The following is a 27368-nucleotide window of genomic DNA, read 5'->3' as shown; positions in this document are numbered from 1 at the left end:
CCTAAATTCAGCACCCATCCCTGGGTATGGGCTAAGACAGATCTGGCAGCCATACACAGTGAGAATGCCGTCACTTACCGATCCTCAAATGTGAGTTTTGATCTTCGGGACTTTGAACCTTCTGAGGACAGCAGAGTAGCAGGCTGGCCATCAGAGACCTTGGAGGTCTTCTCCTATGGAGAATGAAGAGAGGCATCAGTCGCTTCCCTCCTTATTCACACCTCACTTCAGGTGGATAGTGCTGATCGCGCCTAGTGCAGTGGCGTACTACAGGATTATCCGCTTACAGGACGCAGATCCAAACTAATAAGAGATCCAGGTGCATGCTGGAACCAAATGATAACACATAGAACCCGAGGGCAGGGGAGATCTCCCCCAGCGGGGACCCACCTTGGGCTCCTTAGCCGTCCCGGCCTGCCGGTCCTCGCCCTTCCTGTGCTTGGAGGTCGAGCTGCCCCCCTTGCCACTGCGGCTGCCCTCCTTGCTGCCACCAGAGACAGGCGCCGAGGACTGGCTGGCAGTGCGCTTGCGGCTCGACGGTTCTGCCCGTGGCATCTTCTGCAGCCCGGGGATGGAGGGTGAAGGCGCCGGCTCCTCCTTCCTGTCCGCTGCCTTCTTGGACGACCTACAATCAGAGGGAGAGGCGGAGGTGAAGCCAGGCGGTACGAGGAGATGCGGAGGAGATGAGGGGAGACACAGGGGAGGTGTGGGGAGACACGCAGATGCAGCGAGGCACAGAGGCTGGCCGCTTACTCTTTACCGCCGGCTTTGTGATGAGATGAGCTCTTGTCATCCAGCTTGGGCCTCTTGTCGCCCTTTACGGCATCGTCCTCATTCTGGGTGGGACACAAAAAGACAGAGATGAGCTTGGGACCCCTGAGGAGCCCCAGCGATGCGGCGTCACAGTCAGTTCCCACCTTCCGCTTCCTTTTGCCTTTTCCGGAAGATTTCTCGCCCGGCTGCTTCTGGGACTCCTTGCCATCCCTTTCGCTGGCGGTGGCATCGCGCTCTGCTTTGGGCAGGTCCGGCTCGCGGTGCAGTCGGCCCGGGATTCTGGACAACAGGTTGAGGTCGATTTGGACCAGCAGCACCTGCCGGAAGGGGTAGGGCTCATCGGAGTCACTGAGTGGGGACAGCACCTCCTTCTCCACAGGAGAGGGAACACAGACTGGGGTGCGGATGCTCTCCGTATACTTCGGGGTCTGGGATGATGACGGCAGGCTCTCATTCTCCTCCGAATCAGATGAGGTGTCCGTTTCTACAAACTCCCGGGACTTGTTGAGCTTGGCCGGGCCTTTGCCTTTCCGCTTCTCGGCCGCTGGGCGGGTCACGGACCGCGTCTCCTTCTTGATGCTGGGCTTGCGGGAGCCCTTGGTGGCGGCTTTGGGCCGATGCAGCTGGATCTCTGGAGGCGTCTCGCTCTCCACCTTCAAGCCACCCTTGGGCTCCTCCACCACGGGTGCCTTCTCGTTCTTCTTCGGCTGTTTCTTTCCGACGGTCCTGCGCTGCACCGGGCAGCCCTCACTCTGTGCAGGGGACCGCTGTCTCCCCCGGCCGCCCTCTGAGCCCTTCTGCACCACCCGCAGGTCCCTGTTCGGCGCCAATGCGCCCGAGTCCTTGGAGCCGCCCTGGCCACCATAGCCCCGTCCCGAACCTGGGTCTCGGGGGTCCTTCTTGTACTTGGTGGGCACATTGCCATCTGCCGGAGAGGCTGGCGAGAACTTGTTGACTTTGTGAAGCCAATTGTCCAGCTGCCATTTATTGGTGGTGGGAGGTTCAGGCTAAACGGAAGAACAGGAGCGAAATGAGAATGAGAGGAGGAGAAGCCAAGGGAGGTTGGATAGGGGAGCGGCAAGGCAAGCCCACCTCTGGTGTGGCCACATGGGGGCGCTCGTTGGCCTCGCTGTCGCTGGAGCTGCTCTCGCTCTCGCTGTCCGAGCCAGAGCTGCTCTCGGACTCACTGGGGCTGCTGGATTCCTCGCCCCTGGACAGGTCCGCCCCTTCACTGTGGTTGCTGGGGTAACGTGGGAGGAGAAGGGGAGGAGTCTGCGTTAATGGCCCTCAATCCCCCACCTCCCTGAATGGTGTGAATGAACATGCTCCGTCCTGAAGGCACCTCGTGGACTCATTTCTGGCTACCGCCTTGGGGTCCTGCTCCTCGTCGCTCTCCTCACTGCTACTCAGCTCCAGGTCGCTTATTAGTGTACTGATTAAAAAAAAAAAAAGCATCATCTGTAAGCTGGCAGCTGGCTAGACCCCTGCCACACTCCCATGACGGCATCTCGCAGGTCACTCCTCTTACTTGGTTGAAGTGCCACCCTCGCCTCCTTTAGGGTGATGTGAGGCCGACCTCGAACCCGAACCATGTCGCTCTGCAGAGGTTTCAAAATACACCCGAGTGTGAGAATGCTTACAACCAAACAGGAGGCGCAGGGAGAACACAGGATCACTTGGGTTTTTACTGTCACTTAACCTTCAAACAGTAACATGCAAACATGGGAGTGCAAACTTACTCTGTCCCCCTCCGGGAAAACTGGAGTGCTGAGCCCCCTGTGGGAGGAAATGCACATTCGCTGTCACTTTTCACCCTACGACTAAAGTAATCAGACTGTCCTGCTGTTAATCTAGTCACTGACCTCCTGAAAGTACCCGATGAAAGTTAAAGCGAGGAAGTACAAAGTGAAATTGCCTATTAGGTGAACACACAGCACACCCCCCCCCCAAAACAAAACACAAATTACACTATCTGAGTCTGACCTTGGCAGGAAATGGAAACTTTGAGGATTCTGGCTTGCAGGGGGTTTGAATCGCAGTCAGAGGCGAGGGCAGAGACTGAGTCATTTCCTTCGGGGGAGAAATCAGATTGGATGTGTTTAGACAGACAGAGGGTGAGTGACCCCAGAGTGAAACAGTGAAGGAAACCTGCTCCTCTCTCTCACTGCTTATGGTCGGTCGTGTGAAGATCAGTCATTGTTCACACATCTCAGCACAATAAAACCATGCAGTACTTTGGAGGAGTTCAGGAGGACAGAGCGGCCAAACCCAAGCAGATGCTCCCGGAAAGTCTTACCTTTAAGATGTCATCCACACAGTTGGAATCTCCTGACATAGAGGCCTGTAAAGTAAATCAGAACAAATGAACTTTGACATTTTTCATAGAGAAAATGCAAACTGCATTACTGCATACTAACAGCAATAACTAATTTTACTAAAATGGTTTACAAGATAAGTGATACAGCGCCTCCTGCAGGGCCTGTCCGGAGTAGCACCCACCTCCAGCAGCTGTGAGGGGATCTTAAGCTTAGACAGGGAGCTCTTGCCGCTGGCCTTCATCTCGGTCACGCCGCTGCCGTGCGACTGGCTGCCGTAGCTTTCCAAGGCGCCCTTGGGCTCTAAGCTCTCCTGGCCGTCCATGGGCCGCACGTAGGCCGTGGGCTTCTGCTGTACAGGGCCTGGCTTGGACATGAGTGATGGTGGGAAGGCCTGGCCGGCGGGCTGCCCGCTGGGGAAGGAGGCATGCTGCATGCGGGAGGGCGAGTCCCAGCTCAGCTCGCGCTCCCGTGGGGATTTGGTGTGGTGCTCAGCCACATGTGGCCTCAGAGGGCCCTTGGCCGGGCTAGGCACATGGGTCTTGCCGTGCTCTGCTGTGTGCTTGCTCGCCTTTTTCCCACTGCTGTAGTCACGCTCGTGCCTCTGGTTGCCCACGGTCCGCTGACCGCTGCCTTCTTTGCTTGACGGACCAGACCTCTTCGGGCCCTGGGAGGACGAGCTGCTCCCCGAGGCTACTGGGGTCCATTTCCCAGACACACGCTCCGGAAACTGCGGCCGGTCCTCCAGGGACACGGAGCCAGTGGCTTTGGGGCCGACGAGCTTGGGCGTACTCTCTCCGATTACGTCCTTCATCTCGTCGTAATTACCCAGCATGCTCTGGATGCGGCTGGACAGCTTATCTTCCTTGCTGGACTGCAGAGAGACCAAAGCTCTGTTACAGCTAGAGCAGCACGCAAGCTCCCCATCTCACCGCTTGGCCTGCAAGGGGCCTTGCAGACAGATAAGAGCCAAAGGAACCACTGAGAAGGGAACGATAGGACCCAGATGTTAAAAGGGATGTTCAGCTTCCCACAGTCACCTTCACACGGGGATGCGTGTTTACAGAAGGGGTCGGTAGCATCATCACATGGCCTTTTATCTGCACTGAGTAAGGAAACGCACTCCAGGAGACAACGTCGATGCTCTACCAGGACATACCCTGTTAGGCCATATCCTGGCCGCATCTGTCGGCACGCTGCCATTTTACTGGATTATGCTGTACAGTTTTACACTGTCAAGTAACGAAAATACTGCAATAACCATAAAGCTTTGACAACAGAAACACAGACTTCATTGGAAATCTGTGATAAAGGGCAATCTGCCCCTGTCCCATTTCCCATGTCTCTTATCACAATCACTGCCCTACTTGCCCATGGAGGGGGGCGGGGGTCACACTTGACCTTAGACCCCCCTCAGGTCTCCGCTGTAATTCCTGCCCTAAAGCATCTACTTACCTCTGCACAAGGCCAGCTGGCAGGAATCACCGTGACCAAAATAGACTCTCAATTTATGCCTCGACCAGTGAAAGTTTAAACACTTGCCCATAAGTGGACCGACTATAATTGGACTAAGGGCACCCGGAAGTCTCTCTGTATGCAGGGGGTGTCGGCCGGTACGCGATTCTACATCAGGCTATAAATCCTGCCTGTGTAATCTGGAACACAGGAAATGGAAACCGTAAAGAAAATGCAGAGAATATCAGCTGACTCAGACCGGCCGCCGGAGCTGACACACAAAATCATTCCTGGAGCCCCATTTCCGCATAGTGATCATAGCTATGCCTTGCCTTTGAATTCCTCCGACTGTAGGGTGTGATGCATACAGTACGTACACCAGCACCGACACACAAACCTGACATAGGGACACCACAGTGTTAGTCCAAGACTCGACAATTGACGGGAAACGCACAGATAGGAATTTAAAAAGAGAGAAACTTACAACTTTGTAGGGCTCAGGGAAGAGGTGGCAGCTCCCTGGGAAGGCCTCCGCACCCTGCCGGATCTCCTGATTACGTCTCTCTCTTTCTTTCATACGGAGCACATTCCGGTCTTCACGGTTCATGTTGCTAACAACACAGACACGGTCACTAAGCGTTGGGGGGCAAACACCGTTTCATTCACAACTATGTGGAAAAATAAGAAACAAAATACGCCCGCATGTTTACTTTGACGCTAACCCCATCGCACTGCGCATTTAGCACATTAGCCTCCACTACTGTGGCCCATAGATGCCAAAGGGCTGCCTCTGATCGTTCGCTGGCGATCGGTGCTGCTGGGAGAGGTGAGACACTCGAATGCTGCTGTGCCGCCGGACGTTTCTGTACGCTGGGTTTTATTTTGCTAAGCCAGGCAGTGACCGGTGACACACAGCCACCCCTGTGACTTATGTACACATGATAGCAAAACTCCACGTTCAGAAACCACCTAAAAAGGTAAGCAGCCACTTATTCTTCGATTCTACTGAAGCGTTTATATCTGACAAACGGCGAGCTCGTCCAGACGCGTCACCAGCCTGGGGCACGGAGGCCCAAAGCCCTGAATGAATGTGAAATAGCGCCAAATGATTCGTTTCAATGCTCAGTGTGAGAATTCCATACATCTCAGCAGTGCTAGTCCAGGACAGAGTTTCTCAAAACTTTAATATGGTGAATTCAATATGGTGATCTTTGAACAGATTCGGTCTCAGGGTTAAGCCCCAAGCTACCCCCTCTGATTTACTTTTAAATTACTACCCATTCTCAGCTTCAGGACGAGGTCCCTTTGTCAGGCAATTTGGGCCAAATATGTCCCCCCACCCCACAGTACCTGGCTACCCTAACCTGCGTTCCCCTCCAAACCCTTCCCACCACAAACACATTTCTGAAAGTCCTGCCCCCTCTCCAACTGCCGGAATCCCTTCCAATCTGCCAATCCAAACTATTCTACGGTTTAATTTTGGCTGACTTCCATTAGGGACGTCACCTGCTAACGAAAGCCGAGACCCCACCCCTACTGTCTGTGGTGCCATCCTTGGCGATAGACACCCCCTGAACGGCCATGCAGCACAGGGCTTAGAGGGACCTTCTCTTCCCTTGGTATAAACACCCCTGTCACGTGACCAAAACACCCATCTCCTCGTACCCCCATGCATCAATACTTCCCAGTCTGCCAGGCTGCTGACTTCTTACGTCCACGGACGACACACCTCACCCCATCTTACGCAGAAAAGTGAAGCTTTTGCGTTTCTCTTCCAGAGGGATCGCGACACTACCACGCTTAGGCTAAAAATCCATCTAGGAGTGTCCTATTTTCTCCGTCTCAGCTTCTGATTAAGCTGACGAGGCCTTAGGAGAATCAGACAAAACGTTCTGTGCCGGATGATCTCGTTCGTCACACACTGTTCCCACAGAGCTGGGCCCTGCGGGATGCGTCCGCCAGGCCCTGATCAGGCCATACGCCGGAGCAGGCAAACCGCTACCCTGACCAGCTCGGCTGTTCCCGTCCTCAGCTCCATATGTGGCACTCTCTCGGGTACATCCCGGCGAGCTCCGGGTTTCTCCCGGGTTTCCCTGGCCTTCAGTGGTGCACAGTGACTTAACGCGCTGTCTCTGTAGGCTGGATGCCTAACAAACCTCCCCATTTCATTTAATGACCTCACTGAATACATCCAGCATAATCCCTGATATATAAGCAATGAAGCTGCATGACTGTTGACAAGGGAATCTAAGATTTTGTGCCTAAATTGGATTACCCTGCTTACCATGTATCACAGGCTCGTTTGCACCGGTTGTTACAGCATATCTGCCTGAAACTTCTAGAATTTCTCAAAACATTCATGTTTGATTCGGTAATCTAGGTTCTGTGATGTGTGCATTTTAAGGAAAATAATGTTTTATGTTTATAAGGAAAGAAAAACAAAGCTCTTATTTAAGAAGGCGACCGGTGGAGTTTTTGGCCAAAGTCACACAAAGCGACAAATGGCTTAGTGTAGAGAAAACAATTCATCTGTTTCTGGCAGTCTGCTCTGGTACTCCAGAAAGGGGAGATTTTGGAGGCCTACCAGTGTGTTGGTAAGACTGACTGTTCCTGAAAAACTGCAAGTCCAACGTAACACAAAGTTATGAGGTAATCATTCTAGTTTTATTGAATTACAAGGAATTATAATCTGAAGTGGTAACTAACACAGACTCACGGCTGACAAAACCCAGGCATAAAAAGTACAGGGGGAACGAAAACCCAACTCAGCCACAAAAGACAGAAAGACAAGCTGAGCAGATGGACGAATGATAACAAGTAGGGTCACTCACTCAGGAAGGTGACACATCAAGACCAAACACAACAGGACCAGAGAAAGTCGGTTTACAATTTAACACACGAAGATAATGTTTCCCAGGCAACTATATTCAAGTATGGCTCTCTTTTATGATGACAGTCAGGAGGCCATGCGAATGACAAATAATCACAATTTATGAATTCACATTCCATTTTCAGGACAAACCGATGGATCCTAGTTCAGCTGAAGATAACCTGAATCATATCATACAAACCCAGATAAGCTGAACCAAAGCATTTGTTAAGTCGCAGACTAATGTTACACTGAAATTTATATCAATTTTAGAAAATACAAAAAAAAAAATCATCAAATAACTAATACACCATAACTGTTTGAGTACACAACAGCATATCACCCGTCACCCAAATCATTCTTCAGTATTAATGATCGCTTGGTTCTTCATTCAACAGCCTCTGCCGTCTGTTAAACCCTAAAAAGGTATGAAACTGAACACCTTCTGGAACGACAAACCCAGCAGGCCACAACTCGAATAACAATAATTATCCATCCTAAGAACAACTGCTTTGACACCTTCATATATACAGGTAGATTCTGAATGTAAAAAGTTTGGATAAAAAAAATGAACTTTCTTAGTAAGGAAACCGGGTTAAACTGTTCAACTGCCATTTTTATTGAAACAAAACTTTCCTTGTCCATGTCTGTCTGGTACCAGTCCAGCAGATTCTAGTAAAATGCTCTTGCGTTAAATTTAAAATAAAACTCACTCTTCAGCTTACCCTGTGCAAGTAGCCATAGTTCAGGGCTCTGAAACATTGGAAAGAAGGAGCCAAGGAAGATCCAGGAGACGTCACGTCTGAGCTCTCATAGCCCGCGTCCCGCGCCGGGAGCAACCCGACCACTTTGGGGGCTGTACTTTAGAGACATCAACATTATCTGCTCAGCGATAAATCAGAGCGAGCGAAGGCGGTGCAGCTCATTCGTGGCAAAGTCCACTCCCTGGAACAGCGGGGGGAGGGGGTTCTGAGCACAGCAACAATAAGTGATATCTTAAGGGGGTGGAGGAATACATTTACAAGCACTCGCAGTAATTAAGTGGCCGTCTGAAAGGTGTCCTGTGAACCAGCTGTACTGGAATAGGCTAAATATTCAGCTAGTTAATACAAAGGACACCACAAACACTCAGTACTGCCCTGAAGTTAAATGATCTTTATGCACACACCAGTCCCAAGTAAGAACCACAAAGAAATAATGACTAATTCATTCTGAAACACAAAATCGTTAAATGCCTTCTTGGCAGAACACCTGAGGTCAGTTTACATTTGTGGAACTGTGTTATCCGTTACAGACCTGATTCTGAGCTACAACTCTCTGAGGTGCCATCGTACCAGGAGGCACTCCACCCGCTCGCTGGAAATGGAACAGTCCATCCTGTTCCATAAAAGGACATGTTATTTTAGCTGTGCGAAGCTAGTCCCCTTTCTGATGTCACAGCTTCATAGACAGCACAGCCAATCAGAGAGACCCGTATGATCAATCCTCTCCCTCCCCCACAAAGGTTGAAGTCCTGCAGAAGCCCCGCCAGAAACTTCTTTAAAAGAGCAGGTCCTGATCTGAGTTTGTGGGGGAAGGCCAGCACACTGACAAACGGCACGTCGGAAAGAAGCTCTCTTCCATTCTGAAGTGCGGTCAGGAGAGGGGGCTAGTCCCATTCAGCAGCCCCCACTCTCACAGAGCCACTGCAGGCACAGAGGCTGAACTGGGCACCACCACGCCTCACTGGCCTCCCAGTAAAACCACGGCACTCAAACTTACCGGAAAACATCTACACATTTGAGTCAATGAAAGAGTGAGCTGGAAGCTATGATGAAGAAGACAGAAAGGTCTCCCCAGAACTGGAAATAGTGTGTGACTAATTGTTACATTGTGGGGACCAGAATTCCCCACAATGTTACAAAAAAAAAACCGTTTTGCCTTGTGGGGGGATTTTTTCAGTCCCTACAAGAATAACCTCAATTTTATTAAAAATCTCTTAATGCAATAATAAAAACTAAAAATGCCAGACAAGTATTCAAACAAGTATTTTGTTTGATTACTTATGGTTAAGGTTAGGTAGGTTGTTAGTGAGTGAGAGTGTGTGTGTGTGTGTGTGTGTGTGTGTGTGTGTGTGTGTGTGTGTGCCCTGCAGTGGACTGGCACCCCATCTGGGATAGGCTTCAGGACCCTCATAAGACTGACCTCCATAAGTAGTGAGAATAATTATGCTGATTCTAAATTCCACGCCAGCAACTACGGCATTTTCATCAACTCTAACTCATGGACAGAATAAATAGTTTTAATACGAGTAAAGAACCAAGAAGGTAAAAACTTCAGTAATGACTATAATACACCACAGACCGTTAAAATGACCTAAATAAGAATAGCTTTCAATAAAAATAAAAAAATCTAAAAAAGCATTGGGCAAAACTTATTATTTTTATTTTAAGGAGCCAGTAAAATGGTAACTCCAGCTAAGGAAGTTAAAGTAATGAAAAGATGGATGGATGGATGGATGTATAATGCAAATATTGAGGGAAAAAAAGAACTTATTTACATGTGTGCAACTTCCAAAGCCCAAAATGCACTGTAGTAACACAAGGTGACGTGCTCTGATCACGGACGCGGTTGTTAAAGATAACAGCATGTGAAATACGTCAGGCAGGATAACGGGGGCCTTATCTGCTCTGCTATCCCAGGGTGTAAAGCCTGTTGCCACACTAGCCAGCTGTCACAGCACCGAGACTCAGGTTCACTTCCCACACCATAACCACATAGGACAGCCTCCTCACTTCGGTTCATCCCAGCCTCATTAGCGAGATCTGATCTCCTCAGATCTCTTGTCTGCTTTTCACTGGGGGATAACAAATAGACGCAGGTAGACTAACAGGAGACTCTAAATGTGTGTGTGTGCCCTGTGATGGCCTGGCATCCCGTCCAGGGTGCATCTCGGCCTTTATAAGCCCTGTGCCGCATGGGATTGGTCCCGGGCACGTTCACACACAGGACAGATTTCCCTTCTTTCTTAATTATGATTCCGCATTTGAATAATAAATTCGATGATATTACGGCTGCGGACAGATGTTCGGTGTGACAGCAGAACTGAGGCGTTACAGAGAGCAGCTTGCTGGCAAAACAGAATAGCGACACCAAAAAGCAAAACACACAGTGGGCAAGGACTGCAATGAAACTGAATGAGCCTGCAGGAAATGGCCACAAAGTCACGAAGGTACATCAGCGTGCAGAAGAGAGAGAAGAGTCACTAATCAAGCAGGTCATTATACAGCAGTATATTCACAACACTTAAGTGGGATCCAACAAATTATCCCGATTCCTGAATTATCTGCATGTTAGGACAATAATACCACTATAACAGGCACCACGGGAAGCTTCCAATTTAGGGCCCTTACTCAGCTATTGATATACCTACATTGTCATCTGTACTTTGTACGTATGAAGCTAATATTTATCAGTGGAAATCAGTGATGACTTTTGCATTCTGACTCAGTGGTAAAACTGCAAATAGCGTCCCAGGAAATACAGCTCCCCCTGCTGGCCACCACCATCCCATCCTATTTCAATGTACGGCTCAATGTGTTCATCATGCGCATGACAATTAAAGAACTTTGACTCGACCCATCGAGCAGCCCTGGCCATCCCATCATTTCCATCAACTCCAGGCCCAGTCAGTCCGATTAAACTACTCGACTGGTTTTCGGGCCCTTAATTAACAGAAGCGGGTAGATTATAAAAGGATCATGGAGAGGGTGGATGCTTGTTGAGAAGGTCTGGAAATCGCCATTTTATAGAATATCAATGAATCCTAACAGCACTGAAGAGTTGTGGCTCTTTAAGGGCACGTGAAGCAAAAGCTTTGTCGGTGCCACAGACAAGCTAAATTAAAATGAATTCAGTGTTCAGGGGAGCTTCTGGGGGACAAAGAACCGACTTACAGCATTACTGCCCGCTTGTGTTAAACATGCGCTTATCCAATCAAAACCGCAGCCAACCCCAGACATCTGGCCAGGTGACATCCATGGCATTGATCCACGATGTCAGGGCAATTAACAGCTGCAAAGGCTGAGAAAGTGCGGATTCCACAGGCAATGGATCAAGGGTCCAATCCCCAAAAGTTGCCGATTCAATCAGCCTCACCGAAAGACAGGCATTAAGGGCCAATTCAGATGTGAGGGTGTGAAAGAGCTCATACTGTCAGGCAGAAGTCAGGCGACACCAGGCTCCCATACACTGGACCATAATCGCAAGGTTGGGAGAAACCCAAACGGATACTTTCACCCACGCAGGTATAAGGCCTAAAACGGACTGAGTTCAGCTCTGAGTGTCTTGCAGAGCTCTTTAAAACAAAGATAATACAAGTATGTGAAAAATCTGCCAACGGTCATGGTTTTTTACGCTGTATGAAATGCACTGTCTTTCTGTCTCGCTTAGAGGCAGGTGCTGACTTATTAGCCATGACAGGCAGTTCCAAGAAAACTTCTTCTTAAAGAGACAGAGACCAAGGTATTAGGCAAAAGTTTGTTTTTTTTTTGTTCTGATAGCCAGTTCCTTTTCATGTTTACAGTCAAAGCAAAAGGGATCATCCCCAAACTACAGACATCCATGCATGTTACGTGGAACAGGTCAGGTCGGGGGGGGGGGGGGGGCAACGAGTTGCCGCACCCACTACATGGCGAAACACCTTGGGATCACAGCTGGCGACCCCCCCTAAGCAAACACATGGTCCAGTCCCATTCTCCGAAAACGGCCATTCATTTCCCACAGCCAGGGATGTGAGCCGGATCACCCTCAGGGAAACGCGCCACATGGCCGTAGTGCCGTAACTGATGCTCCCTCACAATGCAGGTAACGTGCCTCATTCCGGACTCCTCTAGCAACCGCTCATTCCACACAAAGTCAAACCAGCGGTACCCAAGGATTCTCCAAAGAGAGACAGTACCAAAGGAGTCCAGTCTTCGTCCCAGCTCACTGGATAGTGTCCATGTCTCACAGTGATACAGCAAATCAGGGAGCACAAGGACTCTGCAGACTTGAACCTTCGTCCTCTCACAAAGACATGGGGAGGGACACACAACCCTTTCCAGCGACCTCATGACGTGGAACAGCTGCTGTCATGAATGTGAAGGTGCTGCGGGCGGCTTGAACCTGCAGCCGTTGAGTCGCCAGCCCATGACATTAACTCCTACGCTGCCTGGCATCCCAGAGAGCCAGCTGTCTGTCACTTTGTTTTCACGCCAAGTCAGCTTCAGTTGACCAGCTGGCCCCCAGTGTTTGTGAGTCTTGCTGCATTTCATCTCACTTTTCCAGTTTAACAAGTTCACTGCCGACAGCAGCTGCAGAGACCCACAACTGAAGGTCAGCAACGGCAGAGCACAGTAATGCTCTTCCTCATTCCAAGACAAAACTGTTCTCTAGGTTCTTATAATCGTGTCCATTCTAAAAGCGGGCTGGTTTACTGAAGCAATCTGTGTGAACTTTCTCAGGGGTGAAACAGTGCAGCTCCTAATGGCATCGGGCAGCCACCCTTCAGATTATAAAACCATAACCTTTAATTAATGTAACCCCACGAGCCCCCATCACTGTGGCCTAACAGTGACATGCTGTATCCAAGCTGAATAGTGATTAAGTATACTACTCACCCAGTGTTACTGATTACTCAAAACCTCTAATACAGTAAACATCCTTAGATCGATCAATGCTAAAATTACCTGGCAGACACAATCCCATACCTGCATTCCACTCGAACCGGAAGACACTTGCATCAACAATTCCCTTCTTAGCACAATCTACTTCTCCTTTCAATATCTTCAAAAGACTGCAAAGCAGTCAAAATGTAGCTGCACTTTAAACATGCGATAAAACGAAGACAGTCACTTTACGATGAAGATTTTAAATAAGGATCAAAACTTCTCCAGAGATCATCACCCTCACCATCAAACCTTTAACCTGAGATGGAGCCGGCAGGATGCACAGCAATGGCCATGTATGATTATAGCTAATCCTGTTTCCGCAGCTTCTGAATCACCAGGCTTGGTCAAAGGTAATAAAACTCTGGTTAGACCAGGGATGGGCAATCACCCACAAAGGGCCAGTGTGTGTGCAGGTTTTCGGTGCAACTCCCTTATTAGATTACTAATTAGAGGACTGATTAGCTGGAGTCCTCATACCTGGGTGAGAACAGATGACCTAAAGATTACCCCCAAAACCCGCATACACATCGGCCCTTTGCAGGTTAGACTGTCAAGCGATGGTATAAAGAGGATAGCTAGGCACATTAAGGCTGGTACAAAATTCCCTCTTAGAAAGGTTACTTTTTGCAAGTTGCCTTTTGTTATTCGTGCCTGTACTATTCATTCGGATTCATGTAATCAAACCGCCGTGACCTGCAGCCGCAGAAACGGACGCACGTTGTCATGCTAGTCAAATTATACTCGGAAAAACGCAAATGTATATATTCATGTCAACTGGCATATACTCCAAGAACAACTTTATCTGTAACCATATTTTAAAAGGTTTAGAATTTCATAGTCTCCGTAGAGCTTAAAGATCATTACAAACAGGCACGAATTTATTTCCAGGTGGATAATAACCACATCTCTTCACTGCGTCGCGCAAACTCCATTTGGATTGATTTGAGGCTTTACACTTTACACAGATATGGGGTGTCACACAAGTTAAACTCGCGTCATCTTGCCAAATCCGCGATTTTCCCCTCCGAATCTCCTGAAGTCTGTCCTGCGCCCGTGACGGGAACAAAGCGCTGACGTCATGGCCGAGCGCGCACACGCGCACGAGCACAGAAACATACAGACAGAAAACCGTCATTGCCCAGATTTTGCCTGTTTAATTAGCGGATTGCACTGGTCGAGTTTAGTGTCTCAAGCACGATTAATAACCCCACAAGCACAGTAACGAGCTCTGGGTTTATTTTCAAATGAACTTGAGTGTTTCGCTTGCAACCACCGAAGCAGGCAAAGCAGCCCCGATGTCTGCACACACATTTCCTTACTCAACTCATCCTTCATGACAGGTGCTGTGCAAATTTGCGTCACTTAAAACTGCAAATACTATACATCTATAACTGCAATGGTACGTATGGAGGTGCTAACTGCAGCAGTCATAGCGAACAAGACGGACGAAGTGCCTGTGGTTGCTGAACGTATTCCCAATGTGTTGTGTTAGCATCCCCTCGATAGAGCACCAGTGATATTGTAGCTATGTGGCTACACACACGTACACTACAGCAACACAAAGGGCTTTGCTATAGGGATACATCGTAAAGTGAACATCTTGACTTCATCTCAGCAACTTCTGGGCTATTCTTCCTGTATGATAAAGAAAGCCATCGGTGGCTTGGCAAAGCAGCTTCTGTAATCATTAAACTGCTAAAGGCGCAAACAGTCTCCTTTGAATTTCAAGTAATCTTCGTCATGTACACTCAGCTGCTAGTTATTACCACGGCTATTTCATGTCCAAAACACACGATCGTGCTTACCTCTGCGATCTCCTATTAGGCCCGAACCATCTCTATGGAAAGCCTTTTGTCTTTTTCACTTTCCAGTTTGTGCCCCCAAGTGACAAAAACAGGCAGCGATCAAGAAGGTACGACTATGCTGAAATATTTTTCTTCTTCATCATCATCAGTGCCCACGTTACCGACGGAGTAAAAGCACTCGCCTCACTTCCTCAGTCCATCGAAGTGCAGCTAATCGACTAACTAGCCAGCTGATGTTTGCTAGCACATACTGCCGAGCAGAGAGCGTCCCGGTGGGCTGCTGGCTGCCAGACTGCCTTCAGCTCCTGACCTACGTCACATGCCTGCGATGTTCAGCGCATCCACCCTTCTGGAAGAGCCAAGCCATCACAGGGCTAATTGCTCCACTTCTCTTTTCGCGTCGGTTCATACTACTGGGGATCTCCACTTTCGTGCACGACACAACGAAACGGTGAATATGATCCTTAAAAGCCGCCCCCATCTAAAAATCCAGAAACAACATTGACCTGTGCAGTTGTCCTTGATTCTGATGTAACGGGCGTCAGTGAGAGGTTTCGGCAGGAGATTTGCGCATGTACAACATTTTAGACTGAGTTGCTTCTGGAAAAGCTCGGTTAAGGGTTTAACTTTCATAACCATCGGGTGCAGCCGACCGGCATCCATCCTGCTCCAAACCTGCTGCCAAACGCAACATCGCGGTGCGGTCGTGGTCCCTGCAGTCCGCTGTTTGTTACAGGTTTTCCGTTCAGCTGAGCTCTTTGATTAAATGAATCGAGAGATTAAAAACCCGATTATCATTATGAAAATAACTCGATCTTTGGAAATATCATTAGTTTTTAACCCTGAAAATAAATGTAGTGCTCATTTAAAAGACTTAATTTCCAGTTCGTTAGTCATTCAATTTGAGTTCTTAAAAATACAGCAAATTTTCCAAATTGAACTGCTATTCCCGTAGAATGTCCACAATTTCTTTCCATAATGAGGACACAGTTTAGTAGGTGACACGTACTGGAGCGTTTTTAAGCAACTAAAATTATAGGAAATTCTAAAATCTTTCCGAGATGTGAATTTAAGGTACAGTACTTTAAATTCCAGTCTAAACCCCGTCTAATTAATTAGCAGCTCACGTGGATAGAAAATTGCGGTAGGTCACAAGTAATGGGAACAGGAAAAAAGAACATACAAATCACTAAAACACGTTCCTCAGCCATTTTTTGTAATACAGTGTGTACTGTATAAAAGGTCCGCATATGCTATGTACTTCGCCAGAGGCTTAACAATACAAGGTATCACTGACTGCCACAAATGACAAAGGTATTTCATGAAAAGGTACACAAGTAGTACTTTTGTCATCGACCATTTTGCTGTAGACTGTAGATTCAGCTCAATGTCATGAAATTCAGGGGCCCATCTTCATGCGCATGCGTAATGCAGTTTCTTTATGATCCGCTGTACGGGCAACTGCTCCAGCTCGAGCCCGCGCACGACGACAGCGACGTGGACGCGCTTGGTCAAGCAGAGTAACTTAATATCGTGCGGTAAAGCTGTTAAATGTTTGATAATAAACAAATTAAACGTGTAACTATGCATCTCAGTTAATAATATGGCTAAACACTTCACGTTTTACCACTGGAAAGCCGAAAGGGTTTTCTTTAAATTGTAGGCCATCTTAAGAATTGGAAGGACCATTTCTATTGCCATTCTGTGAACTAGGCCTACATGTTACGTACTAAAATGCGGATACCAGTTAATATAAAACATAAGCAATACAAATAGTTAATTTCGTTCATCTAATGTTGTATTCGTCTTATGTCGGATGATTTTTTTCTTGAACGTTTTTATGCATGAGTCTTACAATTATACAAAGCATTACAAACTTATAGGACTCGACATCGCAGATCATCAGTTAGGCAGCCATGAACATATTTTAAAAAATGATGAGGTCAGGATCGGGAGCATTCGTTTTAAAAATGTATTAAGTTTTACTGTTTATTGTATCTACATTTAAAAAAATCACACAGGGCAATACTATATTATGTTGTTAGGGCTAACCTTTCTCAACAGGTAAGAACAGCTGTCAGTAGAAATTGCATAGTATAAGATAAGTAGAACTAACACGGCAAAAACTAAAACACTGTCGTACTTAATAATATCGGTAGGAATGTGAACATAAGTGATTACCCTAAGAAGAAATTATCGCATAAGCTTTTGGCTAAATCTTAAGCACGTATGTCAATTCAACGCCCATTAGAATTAACGACACATAGATGCGAATGGCCATGTCAATAGATCATGCAGGTGAAACGCCTGCGGTGTCTAAAAATAGCTGTACTGAAAAAGAATGGTTTAATGTTCCCTAGCTTGCTCTCATTTTACATCCATCCAGTGCTTGATATTTCACTAATGTGTACCATGCAATAATTGGACGCAAGAAAATAAGTGATTTGGATATTTTTTAAAAACGAGCTACCATTTACTATTACCGAGGGACTCCGTGATTTTTTCAAAAACGCTGTTGAGCGTTTGGGCTCAGACCAGACTTATTCCCGATTATTTGCAGTCTCGCGAGAATGAGGCGAGATTTGGCGGAAGCTCCAGTGGGCGTGGCCGCCCTGCCGGCTCTCTGGTGTCTGGCCGGCTCTCATTCGGTGATGCGGCGGGCGATGAGTTAAAATAGCCGAGCGTTCCGAACAGCCACGGCTCATTCTTCATTTATAAATATCACGGCCTCTGTTGTTTACACACATTTTAAATACACAGGATACAATGTCAGTGGTGGGCTTTGATCTCGGCTTCCAAAGCTGCTACGTGGCGGTAGCCCGCTCCGGAGGGATAGAAACGGTCGCCAACGAATACAGCGACAGATGCACGCCGTGAGTACAGCCGCACCGGGGATGCCTGCCGGCTCATCTCCAGCTTCACTTTATCAGCAGGCTGATGCTATATAAACCAGTAAGGCCCGAGGATGTGAACTCTTTGATCAGTACCTGATGGGTAACTTGGTGATCAGTACCTGATGAGTAATTAAGAGTATCACCTGAAGGTTTAATGCTAAGTCCCCGTCAGCGGTTATCCCAAAGCCCCCTTGTCCATACCGACTGCGCTGATCACATCCCTCTATGCGGCCAATAAGATGATTTGTGTGTGTGTGTGTGTGTGTGTGTGTGTGTGTGTGTGTGTGTGTGTGTGTGTGTGTGTGTGTGTGTGTGTGTGTGTGTGCTTTGACGTTCTGCTGCACGATGACAGCCCGAAAGGTGCTGCTGGTGCTGTTGATCCCCATCTCGGTCAGTAGCCGCAGTCTGGAATATTCTACCAATGTCCGACTACCTAACTGGTATTTATATCTGAAGTTAATCCCGGTGGGTTCATAACGACTGCTTATGTAAATGGTGTGTTTTTTGCTCCCATTTTTTTTGGCGGGTGAATTGATAAAAACGGACAGAAGTTTTTTTTTTCCACTGTAGTATCATATTACGGAGTTAATTTATTTATTGGTAATTGATGTTAGTTTGCGGCATCTTTCATCTTGTGTATTGTACTGGTCTTATTAGGTTATTAATGAACCCGAAATTTGGGGAATTTAATGGTGAGGACCCCCACCCCCCAAATAAATGATTGTCAACAGTAAGTGACCATTTGTACAGTACTCTCCGTGTAAAGATACTCTTAAAGTTATGCCACTTATTGTAGTGAATGCCTTCTATTTTTTAGCGATACATAAATATATGTACACTTTTCTAGAAGTGATTTCCATTAGCATATGTGTTCCTGTATGCGTCACTGTCTCTTGGAGTGCAGTGCGCACACTGCCATGGGCTGAGAATAAATGAAAAACGAGGGGAACTCTGTTATCGCAGTGAAACGGAAACTCTCCCGTGTCTCTCTCACTTTAGCTTGGTTTTGACACCCCCCCCCTGCACACACACAGTAATGGTAGCGTCCTGTTCCTTCAGTCATCCCCAAATCTGTGCCCTTGGTTGGCTCCCCCTGACTTATAAATAATGTTGAAGAATGTTGTAGTTCAGTGAAAATATCATCTCAAGAGGTGTCATAAGAGGACCTTTACATGGCCAGGGTTAGAAAGAATCAAAGACTTTTGGTCAGATGTTTTTTTCCAGGTGTTTTTCGTCATCTTGCTCAAAAGCTGTGCTATGTATTTTCTTCTTTTCTTTTTAGAGCATGTGTGTCCTTTGGACCACGGAATCGTTCATTTGGAGCAGCAGCGAAAAGCCAGGTAAGAGTCAGAGTTTGTGTCAGTCTGTGTGTCAGTCTGCAGTTCTGTAATTTTTTATATAAGTGGAACATAGTTTATTTATGCTGGCAAGTGTGAAAATGCTTTATATGTGTTGATATAGACAGGCAGCTCACAGAACATCCCTGGGCTTCTCCCACCCATCCCCCCACGCCCAGGTTGTCACCAATCACAGGAACACGGTGCAGGGCTTCAAGCGCCTTCACGGTCGGCCATTCTCAGACCCCTTTGTCCAGGGCCTGAAATCCAGCCTCGTCTACGATCTCACCCAAACCCCAATCGGCACAACTGGCATCAAAGTGAGAGCTTTTCACTAAATCTTGGTGAAGCTTCTGTCGTAGTTAGTGCTCTCTGAAGCTGTTCTGGCTGTGATCAAAGAGGTTTTATTTGTCATTCTGCAAGTGGTATGCCTTTGTAATGGCATAGCACACATACATACAGCACCAGTCAAAAGTTTGGACACACCAAGCCGCCTGCAAAGGGTACAGTGTCACATGACATGGCCTGGCCAACTCACCCAAACACAGTACGGATGGTTTTGAAGGAGTTTGACCAGAGAGTGAAGGTAAAACAGGCGATGAGTGTTCAGCATATGTGTGGGACCTCCTTCAGGACAGCTGGAAAAGCATCCCAGGAGGCCACCTCAAGAACCTGGTGTGGAGGTGACTGGAGGGTCAGCCAGTCCCTGGAGCTATTGGGGTTAAGGGTCTTGTTCACAGGCCCAATGGTGGGATTACACTGCCGACCCTGGGCTTTGAACTGGTAATCAGTAAAATTAGTCTTTTGTTTAATACGTTTTTGATTAGTGCATAATTCCATATATGCTATTTTATAGTTTTGATTTTTTTAGAATTATTCTAAAATGTAGAGAATAGTACAAATAAACCTTTCTATGGGTTGGTGTGTCCAAACTTTCAGCTGGAACTGTATATACGTAACAATCAACATAGTATTAAATACTTATAGAAACCTATAGAATATATGTGAATATATACTGATGGATGGATAGAGTAGCCTGTAGGTATTGTGCTGGTTAATATGGCTTCCCATAAAACAGCTGCAGAATTCTGTATTATAATTGTGTGTGTATTTAACCCTTATGAAAAATATGTGGTCATTTTCCTACAGTTTTAATGTTAATAAGGAACTGTAGGTAATGGATGCAGGATTGTGATGTGATTCTTATTCTAGAAGCTGTCACTATGGACTCAGAGCAGATGAATGGTCCCAGAAAAATACCTGACTGTTTACAGCTAAACAGCAGTCTGAGGGGGGGATCACTGGGTGAACAGTGAAATAATGAGCCATAAAAATGTGATGATGATTGTGAATTGTGCCTACAGGTGATGTACTTGCAGGAGGAGAAGGTCTTTAGCATCGAGCAGGTCACTGCCATGTTGCTGACCAAGCTGAAGGACACTGCTGAAAACGCCCTGAAGAAGTCAGTGGTGGACTGCGTCATTTCTGTGAGTGCTGCGTGGCTTGGACAGACCTGAGGTCCTTTAATGTTACAGGAGGAAAAGCCGATACTGCATATGGTAACCTAGGCATATTCCCCTCCCTCAGTGAGCTTAGTGATCATCTGTCAGGTTTCAGTATGTCACGTAGCTTTCCCCAGGTGCCCTGCTTCTTCACGGATGCTGAGAGGCGATCGGTCATGGACGCGGCACAGATTGTCGGGCTGAACTGTCTGCGCCTCATGAATGACACCACCGCAGGTAATCCAAAACGCGGCTGGCTGTCAGAACGTTAAAGCGGCTGCTACAGTCAGTTTATAGCCCTCAGAAATCCGCACGTGCTCGGTGAAGTTCTGGCATTTACGGGAATTGTTTTGTATTGATCAGTCTTTTTCAATGCTCCCATGTGTACTCGCTTGTAGTGGCCCTGGCGTACGGCATTTACAAGCAGGACCTGCCCACTCCCGAAGAAAAAGCCCGGACGGTGGTGTTTGTGGATCTTGGTCACTCTGGATACCAGATCTCAGCCTGTGCTTTCAACAAGGGCAAACTCAAGGTCTGTGTGGTTTTGGAAAGGACCCTTTCTATGCGGCCATGTCCACCTTTTCAAGAAGATTTTGAGCCACTTCCATTTTGTTTCTTTTGTTCTTTTTAAGGTTCTTGGAACAGCGTTTGACCCCGAGTTTGGTGGGAAAGACTTCGATGAGGTGTTGGTCAGACACTTCTGTGAGGAGTTCGGCCAGAGATACAAGGTGGACGTGAGGTCCAAGCCGAGGGCTCTGGTGCGACTCTACCAGGAGTGTGAGAAGCTGAAGAAGCTAATGAGCGCCAACTCTTCAGATCTGCCATTAAACATCGAATGTTTCATCAACGACATCGATGTCACTGGGAAGCTCAACAGGTCAGGAAACTTGCTGTTGTCACCGAATGCAGGTCATTCACCTCTACGTACACCATGATTTAATGCGATGTCTATTTGTGTCACGTTGCGTCAGAGGACGGTTCGAGGAGATGTGTGCATCACTTCTGGGCAGAGTAGAAGGTCCTCTCCAAGCCGTCATGGAACAAGCCAGTGAGTAGCTAACCTGACGTGTAAAGCACAGCTCACGCTGTTCTCCTGGCTTAGGATCCCCCCAGCCAGTCAGCACTGATGCTTCTTTCCCGTCTTGTCAGAACTGCGGAAGGAGGACATCTACGCCGTGGAGATCGTTGGCGGTGCATCCCGAATCCCAGCAGTCAAGGAGCGAATCAGCAGATTTTTTGGAAAAGAGCTGAGCACCACACTAAATGCGGATGAGGCCGTCGCAAGAGGATGTGCCCTGCAGGTCGAAGCTCTTCCGCGTTCTTGCCACTCTAGCAAAAGGGCAGGCTGGCCAGTGTGTGTCCCAGTTTAGTTGTGAATGGTTTAGTGTGCCTGTTCCTGGGGGAACTGGGCGCCCTGGAGGACAACGGTGTTTCATTCACAAATACAGGCCGAGCATTAGCCCAAGTGCTGCAGCCACTGTGCTTACGTATCCCTTTACATCCCTTTGCACACTCACTGCAGGTCTTTGATCATACAGAAGGGGGGCACCTTATCACTGGCCAGTGATATGCTTTGAATTGACAGGTTCTGAGAGCAAACTTTCAACTGGGGCAGTACCCTCATGGCCCCAGCCCTGCCTTTGAGGGAGTAGGCTAGTTTTCTGTTTAGCTGGCCTTTCTGAAAAAGACGTTTATCAAGTGCCAGACCGGTATTACTGGGTGGCGGTGGGGGAGGGGGGCAAAGGTCTTTGTGCTTTATGAAGCTGAAAATGTGCATATTTATGAGTATTAGGCTTTGACTCTATGTTCCAGAAGCTTCTTGAGGCAAATATTTGTGTTACGGACCTTGTCTTCCTCTTTTGTTGAACCTGAATGTGCCATTTCCTCCCGGTCAGTGCGCCATACTTTCCCCCGTCTTCAAAGTCCGGGAGTTCTTCATCACGGATGTGGCCCCCTACCCCATTTCTGTAAAGTGGACTCCAGCAACAGATGAAGGTTTAAGGTACAACATGCAGCCCGATTCCAGCTCTGTGAAGCTGCCACATAGAGTTTTCAGCTGGTCTATGGCAAAGAGTTTTTATGCTTGTGTTAATTTCAGTGAGTGTGAAGTGTTCACAAAGAACCACGCGACGCCTTTCTCCAAAGTGCTGACTTTCTACCGTAAGGAGCCGTTTGCCCTGGGGGCCTTCTACAGCTGCCCTAAGGAGCTGCCTTATCCAGACCCTACTATAGGTATGGGAATGCCGGGGTGCAGCGGCGTAGGGCAGCAACACAGCCCTTCTAGTTGCTTTTATTTGGTCATAAAGCTCATCTGTGGGAATTCACACTGAAAAACCTGCATGCAGGTCAGTTTAGGATCCTGAAGGTGGTGGCTCAGGCCTCGGGGGAGAGCTCAAAGGTGAAGGTGAAGGTGCGAGTCAACATCCATGGGATTTTCAGCATGTGCAGCGCCTCGTTGGTAGAGCTGAGTAGGTCGGAGGAGGACGAGGAGCCCATGGAGACGGAGCCAGCCACGAAGGAGGAAGAGGTGCGTGTTTCTGATGGGACGGCCACTGCTTGGTGTCCATGTGCACTGTGAGGTCAGGCTGCCTCTTTTTTCCTGGCCCTTTTTTCCTGGTTTTATGTTGTCTTTGCCTCTCTTTAGAACAAAATGCAGGTCGACCAAGATGAGGTGAATCCCCACAGCGATGTCCAGAAGGGGAAGTGTGAGGCGGAGGAGATGGAGGTGAATGCAATGGCCTTTGTGACTCCTCATCCGTGCAGATGTGCTGGTGTCCAGGGTGACTCACTGTGCGGCTGCTGCCCTTTAACACACACCCTGATATTTAATACTGTTAATTATCCTTTGAAAGACTATACTGGCCTCAATCTGGAGACGTCTTGGTCCTATTTTCAGGTGTGTGTGTGTGTGTGTGTGTGTGTGTGTATGTGTATGTGTATGTGTATGTGTATGTGTGTGTGTGTGTGGGATGCAGACTGTCAGCTGGCCTGTGTTTATGCTAAAGTCCCCCGTGATGTAGGCTTGGTGTGACTGCTGGCCATCTCTCTGTGTGCCATGTTCCAAATTATTATGCCGATGCCGTTTTTGGTTTATACTAAAAAAAGAGTCAACTCTGTTTAGGGACTTGGGCATTGTCGCTTCTTTTTGAATGTACAGGAGTAGCGATGCCTGATCATTTTTTATAAAACCTGAAAAGAAAACAAAAATACTGTGTGCCAAATTGCTATGCAGACCGCCATCTTGAAACTTCAGTCTGTCATAAATGACTGAATCTGATTGATCTCAATCTGCCGTATCTGCTGCGTAAGCATATTGTTCTCCTAATAGACCATACGTATTACTGTATAAGCCATTCCTTGAAATTACTTTAACAGCTCTCTCATCCATCGTCAACCTGTGAGTGTAGCTATAGTAGCTGCTCCTGTTTTAGGAGAAGATGCCTGTGTGTCCTCCCATAGCTGCCGTTTTCAGACGTCTTTTACGTTCAGACGTTTTTTTTTTTTTTTTAGTATTTTCAGATTTAGAGTGATCATATTCGTCCCCATTTTTAATGATGACTGCGCACGATAAAGCGGAACAATTTTAAGTAGATTTCTCATTAATGAAGATCACTTGGCAAACTAAACTGCGATTGGTGAACTTCTTTTCTAATGAGGGATTAAAAATGAACAATAAGATCACAGCAGCTTTGCAGTTTCCTGAAAAGGCTACGATATATCGCTTGCATGATCATTTGGAACGCGGTGTACGTTTGTTGGTCTGTTTAGATCTCGCCGGAAGGTGAAAAGGGGGAAAAGATGAACGATCATCCCCCTGAGGCCAAGAAAGCCAAAGTGAAAACGAAAATGACAGACCTTCCCATGGAAAGCAGTCTGCAGTGGCAGCTTCCCAGCGACACGCTCAACCTGTACATCGAGAACGAGGTCCGTGCCGAGTGAGGAAACGCCACCCTGCTGAATGCACCTCATTGGTGCCGGGCTCAATTTGGGAAGTCCAGGCTTGGCCTGAGAGTGGACCGTTTGTAATCCTAGGTCATTCGCCTGTTTCTGTCAGGGCAAGATGATCATGCAGGACAAGCTGGAGAAGGAAAGGAACGATGCCAAGAACACCCTGGAGGAGTACGTGTATGAGATGAGGGACAAGCTCTACGGCACGCTGGAGAAGTTCGTCAGTGAAGCAGTGAGTGGACTTCACCTGCTTCGGGATGTAATCTTCTGCGTGTGCCACCAGGGGATATGGCTGAAGCTATCAAAAAAGCACAGCGGCTATCACGTGTCTTGGTTAATTTGATTAGATCGGGTTGGATTGGGGCAGCGTGTAGCTCAGTGAGCTAAGCCTTTGTGTCTGTGAGCAGAAGGTTGCCAGTTCAAGCCCCGCCTCTGCAGAATAGTCACATCCGTGTGCCCATAAGCGGGGTCCTTAACCTCCAGGGGCGGCAGGTTGCTGCCCTTCCTGTCCTACCAGTCTCACCTACATTTGTTGTCATGGAGTGCAAGACAGGGTATATGAAAAGAACTTTTAGATCAGATTAACTTTACTCCCCAGGGACATTCTTGATAAAAGGTGTTCATTGTGTCATTTCACTCGGTTGAAGTTGAGTCCTTTTAAAAGCTACACCTGCTTAAAGATCCATCTCTTGTAGGACAGAGACAGTTTCTCACTGAAACTGGAAGACACTGAAAGCTGGCTCTATGAAGATGGAGAGGACCAGCTGAAACAAGTTTACATTGATAAACTGGCCGAACTGCAGGTACTGGTGCCCCTGTCCTGTCCTCCCAGCTTCCAGGCCCGACTGCGCTGAAGGAACCTGAATATGATCTGCTTACCCTTAGAAACTAGGTCAGCCCATCTTGGAGAGATGCTGCGAGGCTGAAGAGAGACCAAAGGCGTTTGAGGAACTGGGTAGACACATCCAGCAGTACCTGAAGGCCATCGAGGCGTACAAGATGAAGGTGACTAGTGTGTCTGCGCATACCCCCCCATGTGGTTTGGCGCTTTTCCACTGGCATACAGGAACCAAGCCCTAACTGACCCGCACCCAAGACTAGTTACAGTGCGGTTCCAGCCAGTTTCGGTTTTCCACTGCAGAAGGCTCAGCTTGGTAAAGGCATTGCTGGGTTTGGAGAGTGACGGTGACGTAAAACTCAAGAGGCACTTATGTACTTACTGTTCACACGCTGTACATCACAATTTACTATGTGCTAATTTTCTAGTACATCTGTGAGATCTGCCATGTTATATTAGCATCAAATGCTTGTGGAATTAGCATTCACTTCCATAAATTAGCATTATGAATCCATTCCATTCTATGGCTTGCATGCTTTACAATGGAAAAGCGTCAGTTTGCGGTGTGCTTCAACCACGGTTCCTGGAGAGCGCCCTATGTGTTGTGAAGGCCTGGGGAAATGTGAAGCTGATGGTGCTGTTGTGGGTCACATCCATAGGAGACACAGTATGATCACCTGGACGAGACAGAGGTCCAGAAGGTGGACAAGGTGGTCACTGAAGCCATGATGTGGATGAACAGCAAAATGAATGAGCAGCGCAAACAGGAGCTCTCAAAAGAGCTGACAGTCAGAGCTCAGGAGATTAGGGCAAAAACGAAGGTGTGTCCACGTTAAACTTGGGCTGTTTATGCTTACGCCTTCTTTTCAGAGGCCTTGACGTCTCATGACACGTTGTTCCCATGATATGCAGGAGCTCTGCTCGGTCTGCAATCCTGTCATCAACAAGCCCAAGCCAAAGGCGGAGCCCCCCAAGGACGAGAAGGCTGAACAGAATGGGCCAGTGCGTGGGGAGGAGTCCCCCAGTCCCGCGAAGGGATCGGCTGAGGCTGATTCCCACTCCGCTCCCCAATCAACAGAGAATAAGATGCCTGAAATGGAGGTCGACTAGCTGGCCGGGGCGCCACTGTGCCTCTCTAGCTGAGATGTTTCAGAAGTGGCCTCCTCCTCTGTCCGCAGCAGTGTCAGTCTAGCCTGCCCCCTCTCGAGGAAACAGCTTGGTCTGGCAGTGCTGGGGCGACGGCACTGCGTCTCCTGTGCAGTAATGCAAGCGACATCTTCAGCTGCTGTTAGGTCATGTTAGCAAGCTTTTCTGTAAGAAATAAAACCTTTTTTTTTTTTGTATGTAAGTTGTGAGGTTCAGTAATGTTTGCCGTAATACTGACTTGACGTTTTGCTTGGTTTGTAAGCTGCCATTTCAGTACCTCTCCTTCTGCCCTTAGAAGTGTGTGTGTACCACACAGGACATCCCTGGTTTTCCCCTGGATTCTTTTTAGTAAAAGTATTCTAGATAGACTTTTCTGTTAAAACTGTTCGAAAAGACACAGGTTGTGAAATGTCTTTAGAGGTATGAAGAGCATGAGAATGTTACCAAAATGGCGGTTTGGTTACTGCAAGGCAGTATTTGGTTACTGAGAGTTTTTCATCTATAGAATATAGAGCATAAGATACTTGTTTGTCTTTGGTTAATGACTGCTGTGAAAAGCAGTTACGTCTCTGTTCGTCCAAAAGCAAAGATGCACTGCTTTGCTGAGCTGTAAGCTGTCAGGGTGTCACCGGGAAGACCAGAGTATACTTCCTGTCCCCTGGATCCTGCATAAATTCTGTTTGAAACATGGGACCCTAAGCCTGCTCCTTTGTGTTCATCATACTGCATAGCTTGGTATTGATGCTCTATTTATGATGTTCCACCAAACTGAAATAAATACTGTTCAGATGCTAA

The 27368-nt window shown here is 47.7% G+C and overlaps 2 protein-coding genes across 9 annotated transcripts in view; one reads left to right on the top strand and one right to left on the bottom strand.

Moving 5' to 3' along the window:
• LOC125750512 (AF4/FMR2 family member 4-like) overlaps positions 1-15203 on the bottom strand; it is a 19830-nt gene extending 4627 nt beyond the window's left edge. The window contains exons 1-13 of one of the 3 annotated variants that reach the window (XM_049028406.1): positions 14909-15203; positions 5029-5155; positions 3274-3963; positions 3071-3115; positions 2758-2844; positions 2514-2550; positions 2303-2372; positions 2117-2206; positions 1867-2014; positions 918-1781; positions 754-836; positions 391-625; positions 79-173 (exon numbers count right to left, since the gene is read on the bottom strand). In XM_049028406.1, the coding sequence (XP_048884363.1) occupies positions 79-173; positions 391-625; positions 754-836; positions 918-1781; positions 1867-2014; positions 2117-2206; positions 2303-2372; positions 2514-2550; positions 2758-2844; positions 3071-3115; positions 3274-3963; positions 5029-5151 (2567 nt within the window). In that variant the 5' untranslated portion in view covers positions 5152-5155; positions 14909-15203. Of the gene's footprint in view, positions 1-78; positions 174-390; positions 626-753; positions 837-917; positions 1782-1866; positions 2015-2116; positions 2207-2302; positions 2373-2513; positions 2551-2757; positions 2845-3070; positions 3116-3273; positions 3964-5028; positions 5156-8138; positions 8371-14908 lie in introns of those variants that run through there. The other 2 variants (XM_049028405.1, XM_049028407.1) reach the window with 2 other exon arrangements.
• LOC125750513 (heat shock 70 kDa protein 4-like) lies at positions 15123-27368 on the top strand. Of its 6 annotated transcripts, none has more exons than XM_049028408.1 (20): positions 15229-15359; positions 17669-17781; positions 19085-19142; positions 19319-19459; positions 20504-20626; positions 20779-20878; positions 21040-21173; positions 21274-21518; positions 21613-21689; positions 21791-21942; positions 22537-22643; positions 22740-22873; positions 22987-23168; positions 23286-23366; positions 24410-24565; positions 24696-24821; positions 25285-25392; positions 25475-25594; positions 26087-26248; positions 26340-27368. In XM_049028408.1, exons 1-20 carry the CDS (start codon positions 15237-15239, stop codon positions 26535-26537), a joined length of 2640 nt encoding a protein of 879 aa, XP_048884365.1. In that variant the 5' UTR covers positions 15229-15236; the 3' UTR covers positions 26538-27368. The 6 variants fall into 6 exon arrangements, with proteins under 6 accessions (XP_048884366.1, XP_048884365.1, XP_048884367.1 ...); XM_049028411.1 differs by lacking the exon at positions 15229-15359 and adding an exon at positions 17557-17575; XM_049028409.1 differs by lacking the exon at positions 17669-17781 and having other exon boundaries at positions 15123-15359.

Source organism: Brienomyrus brachyistius, chromosome 10 (assembly GCF_023856365.1).
Source record: "Brienomyrus brachyistius isolate T26 chromosome 10, BBRACH_0.4, whole genome shotgun sequence".
Lineage (NCBI taxonomy): Eukaryota > Metazoa > Chordata > Actinopteri > Osteoglossiformes > Mormyridae > Brienomyrus > Brienomyrus brachyistius.
This window is presented reverse-complemented; position numbering and strand designations above follow the sequence as displayed.